The 18,875-nt window shown below is 34.5% G+C and overlaps 1 protein-coding gene across 1 annotated transcript in view; it reads right to left on the reverse strand.

Annotated features, from left to right (window-relative positions):
* LOC126367529 (laminin subunit alpha-2) overlaps positions 1-18,875 on the reverse strand; it is a 199,271-nt gene that overhangs the window by 21,427 nt on the left and 158,969 nt on the right. The window contains exons 39-41 of the mRNA XM_050011103.1: positions 18,402-18,635; positions 17,526-17,700; positions 17,027-17,186 (exon numbers count right to left, since the gene is read on the reverse strand). Of these exons, the coding sequence (XP_049867060.1) occupies positions 17,027-17,186; positions 17,526-17,700; positions 18,402-18,635 (569 nt within the window). The remainder of the gene's footprint in view (positions 1-17,026; positions 17,187-17,525; positions 17,701-18,401; positions 18,636-18,875) is intronic.

Raw genomic sequence — 18,875 nt, forward strand, 5'->3', positions numbered from 1 at the left:
TAGTGTTGGACATTATTACTGAAAGAAAACAATAACGAATCGCAAAAAGAGGCAAATTCGGCGGTGTTAATTCTAAGTAGCAATTTCTTGCAGACATTTTTGAATAAAAAAAGAGCTTGCTAGTAGGTAGTTATTGGGCATTCTAAATCATCTTTTTTTCTCAATTTCACTCACAGCTCGCTCGCCCGACGAGCGAGCTGTTTCGCTTCATTTCGAAAAAAGATGATTTAGAATGCCCAATAACTGATTCGAAATTGTGGAGACCGATTGCAATTGAAAATCAACTAACCTTTGCTTATTGTGTTGTTTCGTACTGTGAATCATTTTAACATATATACTTAGGTCAACAACTTAAGATTTTAGTACATGACAGACGGCTCCGGAGATACACACGAGTGATGAAATTTATGAAACAAAAACAATCCTTGAACCTAAATAACGTTTGTCCTGTTACGAATGGTTCTAAAGTACACCGTCACGGTAAACTATTACCAAATTCAATTCGATGCATAGTTTGTGGTCCGTCAAACTGTGGAAAGACAAATTTAGTAATAGGACTTTTATTACATGAAGACGGTTTACGTTTTGATAACTTATATATTTATTCAAAATCTCTTTACCAACCAAAATATATCTTCTTAGAAAAGGTATTAAAATTGGTACCAAACGTAACATTTGAAAACTATACTGAAAGTGAAGAAATTTTGAGTCCTCATCACGCCAAGCCTAATTCCATAATAATTTTTGACGACGTAGCCTGTGAAAATCAAAACAATATTCGAGATTACTTTTCTATGGGAAGACACAAAAATATTGATTGCTTTTATTTAAATCAAACATATACCAAAGTCCCAAAGCAACTTATTAGAGACAATGCAAATCTGATTGTGCTATTTAAACAAGATGATATAAATTTAAGACACATATATGACGAACATGTTGGGTCTGATATGTCCTGGATACAATTTCGTAAAATGTGTTCTAAAGTATGGAAAAAACAATACAGTTATGTTGTGATTAATAAAGATTGTGAAAAAAATAATGGGTGTTATAGGATGAAATTTGATACATTTATTGTTCTCGATTGAACTGGTATATTAAATACATCATTGGATCTTAGCTTTCATTTGTAAACTGAACAGCACCGAAGTCAATCCCAAATGGAAAAAGACCTTAAACAACGAATCATAAAATCTGCATCTGTAGTGAAGAAAAAAGTGAAGATGATGAGGAATATTAAAAATAATAATGAACAAATTTTAGAAACTATTTTCGAACCAATATCCAAACCATTGAAGGAAATCGCAGCTAAGCCTGCGAAAGACCATATAAACGATTTTGAAAATAGTTTTAAAACTGAAAAAGAAGAATCAGTCGAAAGCGATAGTAGTTACGATTGTTCGAGCGAAGATGATTTAAATGAAGCTACTCCTAAGCCCCCACTCCTAAGTACTCCAGTCAACGACTCATACGGCAGTAATAATTTTAGTAATGAATCATTCAAAACATTGGAGTCGGATTCAAGTCCACTTAAAAATGTATCATCGTGGTCTTTATCATCTGATGTTATACGAGATGTTCCTTTTGGATTAAGATATGATCGTGGAAAGCTTATGATGGGTATTACACGAGTGTCAGATGAAGAAGATGGTCTACATATTGGTAATCTTAATTTCGAAAAAACTCCAGGTTTTATGGAATTATTAACAAAAAAGACACCTAATCTGTCATTAGTTACAGAACAGGATAAACAAGCGTATAAGGTTGCGTTGCTTGAAACCAACGCGCATCGTAGAGACTATGATCAAAAGAAACCAATAAAGAGCAATAAGGGTTTAAAGTATTTACGTATTATAAAACCGCTGTTCAGACATTCAAAAGAAAGAGATTTTTCAAGTACCGAAAATCTTACACAAGGAAGAGGTCTTCCCCTGTTAAAGAAAGTAAATCAAAATACAGATTTCGTTTATTGGGATGATCCTAACGAATTGGTAGAAAGGTTAAAATTGCTTGTTGCATCCCGTGACGCTGGCAACACTGGGTTGGATAATGAAATTATTTCAATTATAGAAGAATTGCGTGAAGCTAATATTATTAAATAAAATAAGATATAATGACAAAATTTGTACAGTTGACTTCTATTTGTGCATTTGTTAACACAAAAATGAACATAGATAAATTTGGTCATCACGTACATAAACGTTTACGTCTATCAGATTATTTCGAAGCATTAAATGATACTTTAGTGAAATCAGATACAGGAGACTTTGATTTAAAGCTCACACGCTTACGAGGACTACCTTCTCCGTCATTTAATGATGAAGCAGTTAATAAACAATACATTGAAAGGAAACTGAAACAAATATATTCTACCAAAGAATTTGAACAGAAAGTTAAAAGTGAAATAGACTCTTATTTAAAACAGTTTAAAGAACAATTATATGTAGCTTTGTCAGCTAGCTATTATAATAAGCCTGAAATCGATAAAATAATTGCAACTATATCAAACAAAAATACCTCTAAAAAAGCAGCATGAGTAAACAGAGTATCGTGGAAGAACTACATAAACCTGCGAGACGGAATTTTCCTCGTCGACCAACAGTTATTAAAGGAATCGATGATTTATGGCAAGCAGACCTTATTGACATGCAAAAATTTTCTCATTATAATAGTGGTTTTAAGTACATACTGGTTGTAATTGATACTTTTTCTAAGTTTTCTTGGGCTATACCATTAAAATCAAAAGCAAAAAATATGATTGTGCAAGCTATGCTAAATATTTTAGACAGTTCTGCACGCACTCCTTCTTTTTTACAAACAGATCAAGGAAAGGAGTTTTTTAACGCTTCTTTCCAAAATTTGATGAAGCAGTATGGTATTAAACATTATTCAACATTTTCTACAAAAAAGGCCTCAATAGTGGAGCGATTGATCAGAACGTTAAAAAGTAAACTGTATAAATATTTTAGCTTAGAAGGCAAATATAAATGGGTGCCGAAAATTTTAGATTTAGCTGTTACATCGTATAACAATAGTGTGCATCGTACTACTAAATTTAAACCGATAGATGTAAATAAGGAAAATGAACACATTATAAAAGAAAACATCCTCAGTTCACAAGTTAAAAGAAAAAAAACAAAAGCAAAATACCAAATTGGTGACCAAGTACGCATTAGCAAGCACAAAAGTGACTTTTATAAAGGGTACACACCGAACTGGTCTACAGAAATATTTAATATAGTGAAAGTTAACAACACTAATCCCATAACCTATCATTTACAAGACAAAAATAAAGAAAATATTCTTGGTTCATTTTACGAATATGAATTACAAAAAACAAAATTTCCAGATGTGTACTTGATTGAAAAGGTTATTAAAAGAAAAGGTAATAAACTTTTTGTAAAATGGTTGGGATTAAATAAAAATGAGAATAGCTGGATTAGCATAAATGATTTGAAATAGGATGTATAAAAGAAAGATAACCGTTATATTGTCTCATTAAATTTCTATCAATGAAAGGAAGTGGTCTTCTAAATAACATAATAAGTAATTTGCCAGTCGAGTTACATTTACCAGGTTATCAATTCTGCGGCCCAGGAACAAAACTAAAGAAAAGATTATTGAGAGGCGATAGAGGAATAAATAAGTTAGATGAAGCTTGCATGCATCACGACATAGCTTACACTAACAAGAATTTAGATATTAGACATAAAGCAGATTTTGAACTAATGAAAATTGCGCGTCAAAGATTGAGATCGAAGGATGCAGGAAAGGGTGAGAAAATGGCTTCATGGTTAGTAAAGAATGCTATGAAGGCCAAATTAAAAGCCGGTGCTGGTATTAATGCATTTAAGAATGGCGTTAGTAAAATACGTACACATTTGAAAAAAATAAAATGCAAGGACAACAAAACGGCAATAAAGATTGCTTACCTAGCAGCAAAAAAGATCTTCAACAAGAAAAAAGGAGTACATTTACCGCGCTTAATTCCCATTCCAAAAAAGACTGGTGGAATATTACCATTGATACCTATATTTGCTGGATTATCAGCACTTGGCACTCTAGCTGGTGGTGCGGCTGGTATTGCTAAAGCAGTAAACGATTACAAATCAGCACAACAAAATCTTAAAGAATCTGAACGACACAATAAGATGATGGAATCTATTGCTATTGGAAAAGGGCTTTATGTAAAACCCTACAAGAAAGGGAGTGGATTATATCTAACCCATCCAAAAAACTGAAAAAGCGGCTACCCACACGAGCTCTAACCAATATCGACATATTAGAACATACTCAAAACTTGCCTTATTTTCGTGGTGTTTTTATGAGAGATAGTCTGCCAAGAAAGCCCAGAAAAATTGAATGCGCTGTTTTGAACCTAGATAGTTCTAAAAATTCTGGTACTCATTGGGTAGCTTACGCTAAAGTAAATAATTACTGCCAATATTTTGATAGTTTCGGTAACCTGAAACCTCCTCTAGAGCTAATTCACTACTTGAAGGACACTTTGATTAATTATAATTACTGTCAATTTCAAACATTCGGTACCACCAATTGTGGTCACTTATGTATTAAATTCTTAAAAAACTTTTGGAAAGAGTATAAAATAAAATGATACACAACACGTATTAGTATTCATTTCAACAATGGCTTTCACTCTGTCTATAACTGGATGCGAATCTACGTTGACGACATATTATTCACCAGCTCTGGATTTGAAGGGAGAATATGAGTGTGCATTGTTATATTTTTCGACATTTAATTCAATACCTAACATCGATTCAGAAAATAATATGTTCTTTTACGGAGAAAATGGAATTCTTCAACTACCGGAGGGTTCGTATGAACTCCAAGATATATTTGATTATTTAAAAAAAAACGTTAAAGATTGTGTATTAAGATTATCATCTAATAATAACACATTGAAAACTAAACTTTATAGTTCAAAAGACATACACTTTGAAAAGGACAATTCGTTTGGTGACCTATTTGGTTTTAATAAAGAAATATTAAAATCAGAAACCTTACATGAGTCGCACTTTCCAGTTAATATTATAGCTACAACTATTGTGCGAATAGAGTGTGATATTGTTAGTGGCTCCTTCGTTAATGGAGTACCCAGTCATATAATTTATGAATTTGTGCCTAATGTACCACCAGGCTATCGCATTATAGAAATACCTAAAAACTTAATTTATTTTCCTGTTAATCAAAACTCAGTTAGCCAAATAAATATAAGACTGCTCGACGCAAAAAACAATTTAGTTAATTTACGCGGTGAGGAAATACAGTTGTATTTACATCTCAGGAAAAAATGTTAGTTTACAATAAAACCACGACAACAATTCAAAATACTGTTAGTTTACAAAGCGCTTCGCGAAAAATAACACCTACGAAAAGGCTTAAAAAAATATCTAAAGAAAATAAACAATTTCTTAAATTAATTGGTTTATTAAAATGAATATTTTAAACGTGTTAGAGTCCCCAGTGTCTGATAACAGCATTGAAAGTTTCGAATTTCATTCCTACAAACCATATGTAACAAGTTTCAACAAGAACGATGAAATCCGGATCCCTATTAATCAGCAAGATTTGTATGTGTTGCCTTCCATGAGTACTTTATTCATAGAGGGTAAAGTAAACGTATACAAAAATGATGATAAAGCAACGGTTACAGACATACATTTTATCAATAATGCTATCTTATTTTTGTTCCAAGATATTCGTTACGAATTAAATGGAATAGAAATTGATAAAATTAAAAATGCAGGTATAACAACAACTATGAAATCATATTTGTCTATGAATGAAAATGAATCAAAATCAGCAAAAATATGGGGTTGGTCAATTAATGGTTCTAAGAATATCAATAGTGGAATATTTTCTGTATCTATACCTTTAAATAAAATATTAGGTTTTGCAGAGGATTATAAAAAAATCATAATAAACTGTAAACACGAGTTGGTTTTATTAAGAAGTAATACTAACTTAAATGCTTTACGACTGAGCACTGGAGAAGTAGTAGATGATATTATTATCACCAAAATAGTTTGGCGTGTACCTCACATTAAAGTTTCTGATCGCGAGAGAGTTAACCTACTGAAACATTTAGAGAGAGACCGTTCTATCACCTTAGCTTTTAGAAATTGGGATGTTTATGAGTATCCTTTGCTTCCTAAAACGCAAAAACATACTTGGTCAATCAAAACGTCTTCTCAAATAGAAAAACCACGCTTTATAATAATTGGATTACAAACGAATAGAAAACAAAATGTAAAGAGTTCTATGTCAGAGTTTGACCATTGTAATGTAACTGGTGTTAAAGTGTTCTTGAATCAAATATATTATCCATATGAAAATTTGAATGTAAGTTTTTCTGACAATAAAATATCTTTATTATACGAGTTATATACAAGATTCCAACAGTCGTATTACGGACGACGTGCTGAGCCGTTGTTAAGTCTGAAAGAATTTAAAGATATTGCCCCCCTTTTTGTCATTGACTGCTGTCGACAACAAGAAACTTTAAAAGGCTCAGTAGATGTCAGAGTTGAAATAGAAGCTGACCAAGATATACCTGATCAGACTGCAGCTTATTGTTTAATATTAAACGATTGTATTTTTGAGTACAAACCTTTAAGCAGCATAGTAAAAAAAATATCATGAACACAAATATCATCTTCGTTGATCTTCAAGGATTTAAAGATATTAATAATAACTTTATTGTGAAGGAGTGTGCAATAGCAACAAAGGCGTCTACTCAAAATTTTTTAGTGAAACCACCCTTTGCATACTCTACTTTGTCAGCTGAAGAAAGAAAACAAGTGAGGTGGTTAGAAAGGTATCGAGGACTATTTTGGAGTGAAGGTTTCGTAGACTATCGTGAATTTCTACGTTTAATACCAGTTTACTTAAAAAATAAAAATGTATTTGTTAAAGGTAGTGAAAAAATTGAGTGGATTAAAAACTTGTGTGTAGATTGTAATATTGTTGACATAGGAGAGGAAGGTTGTCCAAGTTTGATTAAATTGCATGAAAAATACTGTATTATTAAAAACTTAAGATGTGTTCATCATTTGAAACAGTGTGCACTTCAGAACGTTATATGTTTAAAAAAATGGTATATAGACAATAATGTGTACCTTTTCAAACATTTTTATAATAATAAAGATAAATGTGACTGATTTGATTTGTTTTATTTTATTTTTTGATGTTAAGGAAGGCATGAAATTAAACACCTATTAATTAAATTTTCATTCACTATTTATTTCACATTAACGATAATGTTGTCTACTTTCATAACAATAAATTAACATTTTTTTGTGAATACTTATTACAAAAATACAAAATATTCCTTTAAAAGTTGTAAAATATATCATCACTACTTAACTTTTTTGATATTTTGTTAACTATGTTTTCGGTTTGGTCGAAAATGTCATCAACAGCGTCTTTAACAACATACTGCGCATTTAACACAACACTGTCACTATCTGCTGTCTGGGGTGATGACGATGCTTCTTCGATCAAGTCCTGGATGGTTATTTTGATAAGACGAATTCCCTTTCTTGGCTCCTTTCTAATTACGAAAGATTGAAGAGGTTTCGTTTTATTTGACTTTCTTTTAATTTTGAGACTACTGTTTGTACCAGGGTTTTCGCCTGTTCTTGAAGATTTCATGATAAATTACAATTAGTAAATTTCGCAATCATAGGTTATCTGAAACAAAATAAATAATATATTAATACTTAGATATTTGAGAGTTAGAAAACACATTAATATTAAACTTAAAACTCACTGGCACTTATTTTAAATCAAGCAATCAAAATTGATGACACGTTGTAGACTAAGAGGCGCTAATTACTCACTAAATAAAAACTAGTAATGCTTACCTGAGTACGACTGGTGATGAGACTGCACTATATTGTCTAAACTTTCATTTCTTGCCGCCACTTCAGAACCCATTTGGTACATAAGTTGAAGTGCCTTGTATAGAACGTTATCACGATTGTTATGTACCACGTACTGGGCTCTAGAATTCAGTTTCACGCTTACTTCACTATCTGTCTCTTCCGTATGCAAAATTTCGAGTTTGATTATATATTTAGGAATATCGGGACTCATATTTATGATAAACGAGGCTTCTGCCGAAGATAGTTGTAGCTGCTGTCTCGACATGATCAAAATTGATAATCAGGGAGGATATACGTGTTTAGGTAACTCAGAACTGTTTGCTATGAAAGTAGACAACAGAATGAATTATTTCTTCAAAATAAAATAAAACTGCTGAGTCTAAAGATAAAGGCAGTTGTATGAACTGTTGAGCTTGCAAATTCCAACCTAAGCTAGTGAATAGGAAATAGTATAACTTATTCATTCTGTCATATAGGGTTTGCCTTATAGCTCATGTTACAAATATGAGTTAGTTGGACTGCCACGTGATCTACCTGCAGTATTTTTTTAAGAACATGTCTCTACTTGTTTAAAGCAGGCGTAAGCAGTTATGTTATCAAGGAATGACTTTTGTTAAAAAATAATATCTATAACCCATCAAATCCAAGAAATACCACGTGAAATTGCAATTCCAGCTATAAATCTTGTATGAATATTATATTTTTTTGTTATAAACTTGTATGAATGTCAAAAGATATTTCGAGAATTTGATGGTCTTCAGTTTAAGTTTTGCTTCCAGAAAAATAAAAACAAACATGAATTTTAATACTTTATTACAGTAAAAACATAAACATAAAATTATAGGTATAGACCTCCCCTCAATCAACCGGAGGGGAATGGAGCATATACTCCACTGCAATTTGTGCAAGCGTTTTGCTAGTAGCCCTCAACGGCTTAACGTGCCTTCCGAAGCACAACATATATTGGTTCTTAATACTAATTAAAAGCTAAATTTTAATCTGTTGATATATAAAACTCAAAATATTTTTTTATGACCCCACGACAGAGTTGAAATCTGATCTCGTAATATAACACGTTTATCGTCATTTGACGATAGTGCTACCTTATTAACAGATTGTGTAAAAATTTCGTGTCTAAGAGATTTAAATATAATATTCTTTTTTCGGATCACATCATTTTCCATCAAAACTTTGTTATAATCCTTAAAATGCATATTTTTAATCACAGACTTTTTTGTTCCCTTAGCCTTTTTTAATTCTATTTCTTCGGTCTTGATAGAATACAGTTTAGATCTTAAGCCTACAAATTCAACAATAAGTTTGCCGCCTAACTCGTCTTTAAACAAGCCAGGTATCTTTTTATTACGACAAATAATCTCATATACATTGTTTTCATCATAATTACTCGTATCGAAATACGATTCAAAGCTCAGTTTTAGGTCTTTGTATATGTCTTTGGTTTTTATATAATACAAGAAACTGTCAGTATCTGTATAACAAATATTAATATCAGGTCCGTAAACTGGTTTCATTACAGAATAGTGAAAATCGTACATATGGCTTTTAGAAATCTCTAAAACCGTAAAACCTATATAAATAGGTTTATCTAAAGTTATTGTTTCTGGTTTCATCTGAATTGCAATAAAATTATCTGTAAAAATAGTTGAACTATTATAGTTGGGCCTTGATATTAAATGCTCCGCTGTTAATTGCTTCTTGGTCTTATTTCTTGAATCCGACCACTGATTTACTAATTTTACATTTAACCTTTTCTCAGTGTCCTCTAAAGTTTTACCAAAAATGCTATTATTTAGTAATTTGAAGAAGTCCTGTTCAAATTGAGATTTTGCTTTTTTACGCAACTCTGTATTCAAATCGATATATTGTTTTAAGAACGGACTTTGTTGAAATTTGATAGCTCTATGAATTGTCTTTAATTTTAAACCATGTTTTAAGCATGTTTTTAGATGCAAATAGTGAATAACGTACCTAAATTTGTCGTATAAATTAGGAATTAATTTCGAAGTTTTTGATCCGGGGGGTTTAAATTTTTGAGGACAAAATGGAAGGTCGTTGTGTAAGTCATGTAGATGATCAGGATATTCTAAGTCTACTTCAAAGATATAACCGTAACTCGAATTATCTGGAATGTTAAGTATATCAAGAGAATCGATTTCGGTTTTGGAAATTAATTCGAAATTTGAGTGTGGCAAAAAACCACACATTGCGAATCCATATAGATTGTTACAATCTATGTATAATAAATAGCTCTCTGCAATTTTAGAATCATAATCTGACAGGTACCTATTATTAGCTTTCGCGTACCTAGTAGAACACAAACAAACTCCTCCGCGAATACCTTTTTGAATCATACGAATTATTTCTAAATCTTCTATAAGTTGTAATTTAACTTCAGTCTTCAGTAACATAGCATCAAAACTTAAACTTGGAGCAGTCATATAAAACGCTGGATCTAACCTATAGTTATTTTTGCACGTTGCGCGAAAGTTTTCGAAAATATCGGCTAATAACAGTACATCAGTTTTTAGATATATGTCGGTATATTCACCTAGATTTTTCAAATTAAATGTTTGCCAAACACTTAATGCGTGATTATAATCAGACTTAGAAACGACTTCGTCGCTTATACTGCTATAGAAGCACTCTCTCGGTGGTAACTTATCTTCCGTGTAAGATTCCCAGTTAGTCATGTATTCATAAGGATAAACACCTTTACGTCTTAATAAATTAAATTGTCGATTTTCAGGATAAAAGTGTGCCAAGTGTGTAAAACCGTCTTTATTTATATTTTCTGCTAATTTCTCTAAACTGGTGCCCAAAAATTTGAAAGAATCCACAAAACGGACAGGTACGTACTCTTGCTGACCTTGGTGATTTATTGTAAAGAATTTAGTAAAAGAAATATAATTCTCTTTGGTTTTGGCTATCACTTTAATGTCACCAGCAATGTTTGCTAATTCACGTATAAACAGATGACTGTCATAGCCTGATAAATTATGAAAAAAAATGGGGATGAATTTCGGCAAACGAAAACGAATATTACAGTAAGAATGTGCAGCACCGCGATAGCGACCTGTTAAATGACAGTGGTCCCTAACTTTGTCTTCAAATAACAGTTTGTTACACAAGTAGCAATAATGGGACTTAGAAAAACTTTGCTTTTCTTCATCGGTCAAGGGCAGCATTTTAACAGGATTGTTAAGAATATCATAAATTTTTAATACATCTCTTCTAAGGTATTCGATAAATTTGTCGACGCAATCCTTACCGCGATAGGATACATACCGATTTAAAGAGTTATCGTAAGAGCAAACAACATAGTAACCAAATGCGGAAGGCACATGCTTTTGTAGATTTCGTGTGCACTTGTCCTGCTCTATATTATTATTTGGCTGTAATAAAGACTCGAAATCTGCGTAAATGACAAATGGCATATCCTGCATTCTTTCAAAATGTTTGAACTGTATGATAGAGCCTTGGTCTGGTAAAATGGTTTTGACCCCACTACATACGTGTTTGTCAAGTTTATCTTGGTTGCTAAAGAAGATCATACACTCATCACAAAAAAATATTTTACCGTGATGTTTTGTTATCTGCGTTCTGAGCAATCGACTTAAATGTCTTATCAAACAATAGTGGGACTGAGTTCCGTTTTCTAGTAATAGAAGATTAACATGATATTTTCTTTTTCGTTCAGTCTTGTAGAGCGGACCAACTACTTCGGTTTTGTTTTTTAGAGTAGTTTGGAGACCGTAAATATTGACACTGATCTTTGGATTATTCTTTTGAAATATCTTTATGTCGTTTAAACCGACCGGGAAAGACATATTGCTGGTGTTAAGCACAGTATCAAAGTGAGGATAAGATGATGTTCTGTTTGCATTATTTTTAACAGGAAATAGCGCTGCCATAATGCACCACAAGAAACAAAAGCTATCTCGATTTTGTATGTTAACGCAAGCGCGTCTAAATTTAATGCTTTTAGGTAAATCAATAAATGCAGAACCTCTTAATGGATTATATTTGTTGATGTTAACTTCCAAATATAAATTCCCTACGAAAGACCACCCGCTGTCACGCTCTTGAAATTCATCAATTTTTGTAGAAATTATATGACTAATTTTAGAAAACAATTCATCGAAATCATAGTTTTTATGCAAAACTATGTTTTCTGTAGCGAAAGACTTTGTTTCGGTTGTATTATCATTAGGCAAAGAGAATTCTGCAAAAAAGTCAAAGTTAGTTTTGATAGTATCAAAGGCTTCGCGACGCGCATCTAACAGGGCGCGCAGGCGTCGGCGCAGTGCGCGCAGATACGCAATCGGTGGCCTGGCTCTATACTTTTCTTCATTCTCGCAATGAACCCGGTATGACGCGATACGACTGCGAAATGCGCTGGTTATCTTTTCTATACCTTCACATTCTATAATAGAGCTGTTATTTTTATGCAAAATACTTCGCAAATGAGCGGAAAAAGCTTTACTTTTTATAGATAAATCGCAAACTGAACAATAAACGGACCTGGTAACTTTAGACATCTTGAGGACAATAAGGAGCTATTACAATATAATTTAAAAGTTAAAACTAAACCAAAGAGATGTAACTAAAGAGATGTTTCTCCTTTAAAGTTCAAGATATTTGCTTGTCGAATATTCGAACGGCAGAGTCGCAGCTCAGTTAGTTTGTTAGATAGTTATGTAAATATTAGAAGAAGAAAATATAGTGTGTGTGTATTGATATATTTTCCGTCGTGGGATATCTAACTTTTATTAAGTAAATTATAATGCGCTAATAGAATTCAAAACTATTTATATTATATTTCATAGAACCCTAAAACACATATCTAGCATTAAGTCACTAAAGCAAATTAAGACAATTTTAGAAAAATAAAACATGAAAGTTTAAAATTAAAGTAGTAAATAAGTAAGATGGCATTTAAATGTACGGGTACGTGAATAACCGTGAGAAAGCGAATTTCATTTCTTATTTGCGAAAAAAACACCTTCTTCTGTAAATTGCTTCTTACAGCATCGGACAAATTCTCGTAACGGCACCAGCTCCGGCGCGTCGTTATCTGCTTGATACTTTAAGCTTAAAGTCGCTTTCTCCCACCGGTCCTTCGGCTGTACCTTACGTATGTCTTTGATATTGTAGAGCCTTAGCTCTACAAATAAGTCGCCGGTGAGATCGGCTGTACGGCGCACAACTCCGTCGGCTACTCGCTTGGTGAAGGCCGACTTGATCTGCTCGGTAGCGTTCTTGTAGCGAGCCACGTCGTCGTCGCTGTCGCTTTCCAAGCACCAGCCAGAAGTCTTCTTTAAGGCTTTTTTTGGTGGCGAAGCAGCTCTGCTGCTCGAAGGCTTGCGCTTTGATGCCGTTGATTTCGGCTGCTTTTTCTTCTTGGAACTAAAGAAATAAAAGAAAGGTTTAAATGCTTATCTCAAACTACAAAATACAAAATGTTTTGTTTCTTACTTAAAAGCAGATAAAAATTAAATTTGCAGCTTTCGCAAAATGAGAAAAAAAATATTTCTAAGTACTTTTGAAATAATCAACAAAACGTGAATTGTGCAAACCTATACGTGTAAGTTTGGTATAGAAAATGATCCACCTTAACAAAATTATAATTCCTATAGCAATAGCCCAGAACTCTCTAACTCATATTGAAATTACTAAGATAAAATATTCACCTCACTGAAGCAGTTGTGTCGTCGTCCGAATCCAGATGTTTGATGTCCGGGTTGCTCCTTCTAGCCCGCTTCTCATACTCAGAGTCCGACCTATCAAGAGAACAAACTAGTTTTAATTTCAATATCATATTTTTTTAAACACTAAAAATGCACTGGAACACTAAAGAAAAACTGCAATTGAAATTTGAATTTTCATTAGGTCTAAGTTAAAGTAAAATAAACTTAAAATAAGGAAGAAAGTAAAACTTACGAACATTATTTCAACGCAGTGAATCCTCGTTGTGAAGCGTGTGTGAAGTCTTTGCAGCTATGTAGGCAACGAGTTGCAAAGGGCTGAACTTTGAGGATGTCGAGCGTAGATGAGCACGCAGATAAGTACTTAGCACTCGCGAGCGATTCAATCACGTCAAAAAAATATTGTGGTCTGAGTAAGTTCAGGGTTTTTAATGATGCAAGTTGCACAACAGCCACCAGGAGTTGACAACATTTTTCTAACCTTAATTACTTACCTCTAGATAAGAGAAAAAACACTAAATTAGAATTTATGTGTTTGCATTAATGTTGATTTTGATTTGAGTTAATCATTAATAGTCGATATAGCGTGGTTTCTAGGATTTGTGCCCGGTTAATGGTAATAGGTTCGTCCTATTACATTAACCTACCCTTCGGGTTATAACTTAGGGCAGAATAGTAAGATTTAACATCAGACAAAATGCCTAGTATTTTTTATTCTCGTCAGGTATGTACGTTGTATTTAATCCTTTTAAAAAGTTTAGCGTGTCTAGAGATATGTTTGTTGTTTAGGATATAATTTATTTTTTATTTGTAACCAATAATTAAACATATCTAGCGAGTAGTGGGTATCTATAACCACCTCTGCATACCCCTTCGGGATACATACGTGATGACAATTTTATACTTATTTAAAATGTTTGTTATTTCTGATTCTTACACAGCAAAATTTGCAAAGTGTGGAAAACAAAAATATCATTTTTCATTTGATAATTATTATTGCTAAGTAATTTGAAACGATACACTTCAATAGGACCGCATTAATTCAATAAAACCGCCGCTGATGGGAACCGAGTACAGTTCACAGAATAGTTCATTTGTATTTTTCAAATCAAATCAATAAATATTTATTCGGACAACAGCAGATTTTTTACTCTAATATTTTTAAAGATTATTTTTGGACTTAACAAAAGATTATAGTGAGGTGAGCAACGTCGTGTATGTACCTAACTAACTATATTGAATATAATATTTTATACCAATTATACGTATAACTACATACATACATAAACTCACGCCCATAATCCCTAATGGGATGGGCAGAGCCACAAGTAATCAAAGACAACTTGCAGCTACAGTTGATACGAAGTCCTAAGATGGATATGGTGAACCTTACAGTGACAGGGGATCAGCATGTAGCCCATAACAATTATTCATCATGTTAGAAAGGACACAATCCCTATGTCGGATTTTACGACATGTACTTCATTTAAGTCATTATCATTTGCGACTTTTGTAAGTAGTTACGTAAATTGCTTCGAAATATTTTGTCAACTGTACACATACACACATAACAAACATCTAACACAATCAGCAAAACAGATAGATAATACGTATACACACAAACAAAGCACATTTAACTTGTCAGCAAAAATGAACGGTCGCTGCATGAGAATAATTATTAGGGATCTGCAAGTCAAAAGTTATTTATGAATCGTCGATGAATAACGTACCTTTCGAAGCCATGAAGTACCATATATTTTCTTTTACCATATAAAAAGAATCATAATAGCCTTTCTTATCGATCGCAGTTATCAACCATGTCAACATATTTTTTGTCAGTGTCAATTCTGAGCACGGTTGCCTTTATTATTTGACCGAGATGACGCAACTTTCTCCTTAAAGGCCAAGCAGGGAGGAGTATAGAAGTGTATTCCTCATATCCAATTATTTTAACATCATAAAACTCGCACAAAATCCATCCACGGGCGATAATTCTCACTTCCAACACACTACCAATTTCGAGAGTCTGCTGCATTGTTATAACCTTGTTTCCAAACAAATGTTCATAATAATCTGAACCCACCTTTTATAATAGTGTCCTTATAAATTTAAAATACTAATAATTAAATATAGTAATATATAATATAAATATAATTTAAGAATACTGTCTACATTATAATACAAATTGTGGCGGTATCATTACTTCATTTCTCCGCTGAACAAGGAGGAAATATCATAATCAAAATCATATCTTACAAAAATGTCTAATCCACATACTTACTTCTTATTTTGAAAATTTACTTTATTCATATTCAGAACCTTCACTTTCTAAACACGTTGCGCTTGTTAGTTAAAGCAAAAACTTGGACACCTATTCTTTACCTACAAGTTTATGATGTCGTTTTGTTTCGGTAAGGATTACAGATGACAATGCGACATAAAAACGATACCGTTCAATCAAATCGTATGACAATGTTTTAGTTCGTGATTCCTGTTCAGAATAAGACTTTTTGATCTACCAGGTTCATAAGTTCAGATAGCAATTTGCGATCATTTGGTTCATAGTGTTGAAACAGTGCACAAGAGTTTTAGATATATCCTTGTTGTCCGTTGCGGTACTTAAGTACACGATGTGGAACAGTACCTGCTGGAAGGTTACTTACCGGGCTAGGCAGAAAATCTGTGTCTAGGTACTAAGTACAGGGATAGCCTCGATGTATCTGTATGCCTACATAGCATTCTTACAGGCATGAGCAACCAGCACAGTACACATCAAAGCTTTGTAAACCTGGAAAAGTACGAGCAACCGGCCTAGATACAGAAAATTTGTTTAGTAGGTTAAACCTAAGGACAATTTGTCTAGATACCAAGTACAGAGACAGAACAGAACAGCCACGACATATCTGGATGCTGTAGCAAGCATGAGCAATCGGCCTAGATAATGTCAAAGCTTAGTAGATCTGAATCTGGAAGGTACGAGCCTCCGGCCTAGACAAAAGCATGTGATTTGGATGTTATAAAAATTATGTTTCAAATACAATAGTGAGATTAGTGTCAAAGTAGCTTGGAACCAGGTTAGTTGATTTTCAATTGCAATCGGTCTCCACAATTTCGAATCAGTTATTGGGCATTCTAAATCATCTTTTTTCGAAATGAAGCGAAACAGCTCGCTCGTCGGGCGAGCGAGCTGTGAGTGAAATTGAGAAAAAAAGATGATTTAGAATGCCCAATAACTACCTACTCTTGCTATATATTGGAGTACGGGACGGCGTAATACAGTTATTAGAATAAAGTGTTGTCTACGTAGAAAAATAGAAAGCGTATACCGATTAAAGGTAGATCATGAGCCGATCATTCTGACTACTAGCCCACGAAGATGGCGTACATTACCTCTCTCCAGTTTGTTGTGAGCGAACACCCTGATGGCCTGCACGTGAGCTGGTCTGCCATGGCAGTGTCTGCCGGCGGCCGTGATCTCCAGCACTGAGGCTGCGTACTCCACAAGGAACACCACGCGGCAGGCACGCATTTGCACTGATACTGAACGGTTCTGGGGATGAAAGAAAGGTATAACGCATTCATCAAATTACGGATTGCGATCGTGATCCGAATGATCATCATCATTTCCGGGATTCCATTTTTCACAGGGTCTGCTTACCTAACCTGAACATTTGACAGGTCAGTTTTTTACAAAAGCGCCTGCCTGTCTGGTCTCGGAAAAACCAGCCCAATACCGGTTAGGCCATATAATCACACACCTCATCACATAGCATCGGATTTACCGCCGACTTATTTTGTGTGTACCCAGAAGAATCTGGGCTGAAAAAATCTGAATGCCATCGAAATGATAAGAAGAAGAATTGGAAAAAAATGCAAATAAAATGCTCACATTAGCAGCATCCACAGCCATGAAGAGCAGAGCATCCTCATCTCTAGTCCGGAACGTGAAGGCGAGGCTGAACTGCCGGTGGTCGGAGGGGCGAAGGCCTGAGCGGCGCAGCTCCGCGTAGCCGGCTCCGTTGAACCACACTAGGGACTCGCCACCGCGTGCGTTGCTGTACCACCTGGGACACGATAGAGAAAGGATCATTGGTAATCTTTAGGTACTTAGTGGTGTATTTATAAGAGGTTATACAAATATTATACAATTTTGGTTATACATTCATAAACAGCCTATATACGTCCCACTGCTGGGCACAGGTCTCCCCTCAATCAACCGGAGGGGGTATGGAGCATACTCCACCACGCTGCTCCACTGCGGTTCGGTTAAGGTGTTTTTACGGCTAATAGCCGGGACCAACAGCTTAACGTGCCCTCCGAAGCACGGAATCATCTTACTTTTTCAGACAATCAGGTGATTCAAGCCTGAAAAGTCCTTACCAAACAAAGGACAGTCTCACAAAGTGATTTCGACCATGTCCCCATCGGGAATCGAACCCGGACCTCCAGATCGTGAGCCTGACGCTCTAACCACTAGACCACAGAGGCTGTTAATTCAGATAGATCGGTCGAGTTGGTCATATCTGCTGCAAAACTGATAAGCGATGGACAAACACAGTCTAGAATTTAAGGAGACCGCTGTTATACGTCGTTGACAGCTAACCAATACGTATATTAGGACGTCGGTTGTAAGGTTGCAACAGCATAGGAGAAGCCATTTCCAGCAGGACTCTGTCAAGTGGAACTATTGTTTTTTTAGATGAATTACGCGAATGTGGCCTTTTTAACCCCCCTAATTTCCAGCTTCACTATAAATGAGACTCACCTCTGAGTACACCCAGTGCACTGCGCCTCTGTGGGCTGCGTCATGAAGTTCCACAGCCCTACAGTGTTGTCGTCCCGGTACAGTGCGTGCACGCAGCCTGGCAACCCCACTCCTGGCCCGCCAAGCCACAGCTTATTGGCTCTGAGCGTCACTGCGCTGGGAGAACTGCTGTTGGTGGCCGTTATAGCGTTGTTACCGGCGCGTTCCACTGTTAAATGGACTGTATTCCATATCCTGGAAAAATAAGGAGAATAATGTTAGAGGTGATAGCTGAAGTGATTCGGAAAGTACTTTAAGCCGTTGGACCCTTTTGTTTTTAATCGTGTCATATTGAAGATTTACCGTTAGAGTTGCCGAATTAGTCGTTACTTAGGAGCTGTAAAGTCACCAATCTTGGTGTTAGAGTTATTGTTGAGCCGCCAAAGACCAGTTAAATGTCTTGTATTATAACTACTTATGTAGCCAAAATAATTG

This window comes from Pectinophora gossypiella, chromosome 1 (genome assembly GCF_024362695.1).
Source record: "Pectinophora gossypiella chromosome 1, ilPecGoss1.1, whole genome shotgun sequence".
NCBI lineage: Eukaryota > Metazoa > Arthropoda > Insecta > Lepidoptera > Gelechiidae > Pectinophora > Pectinophora gossypiella.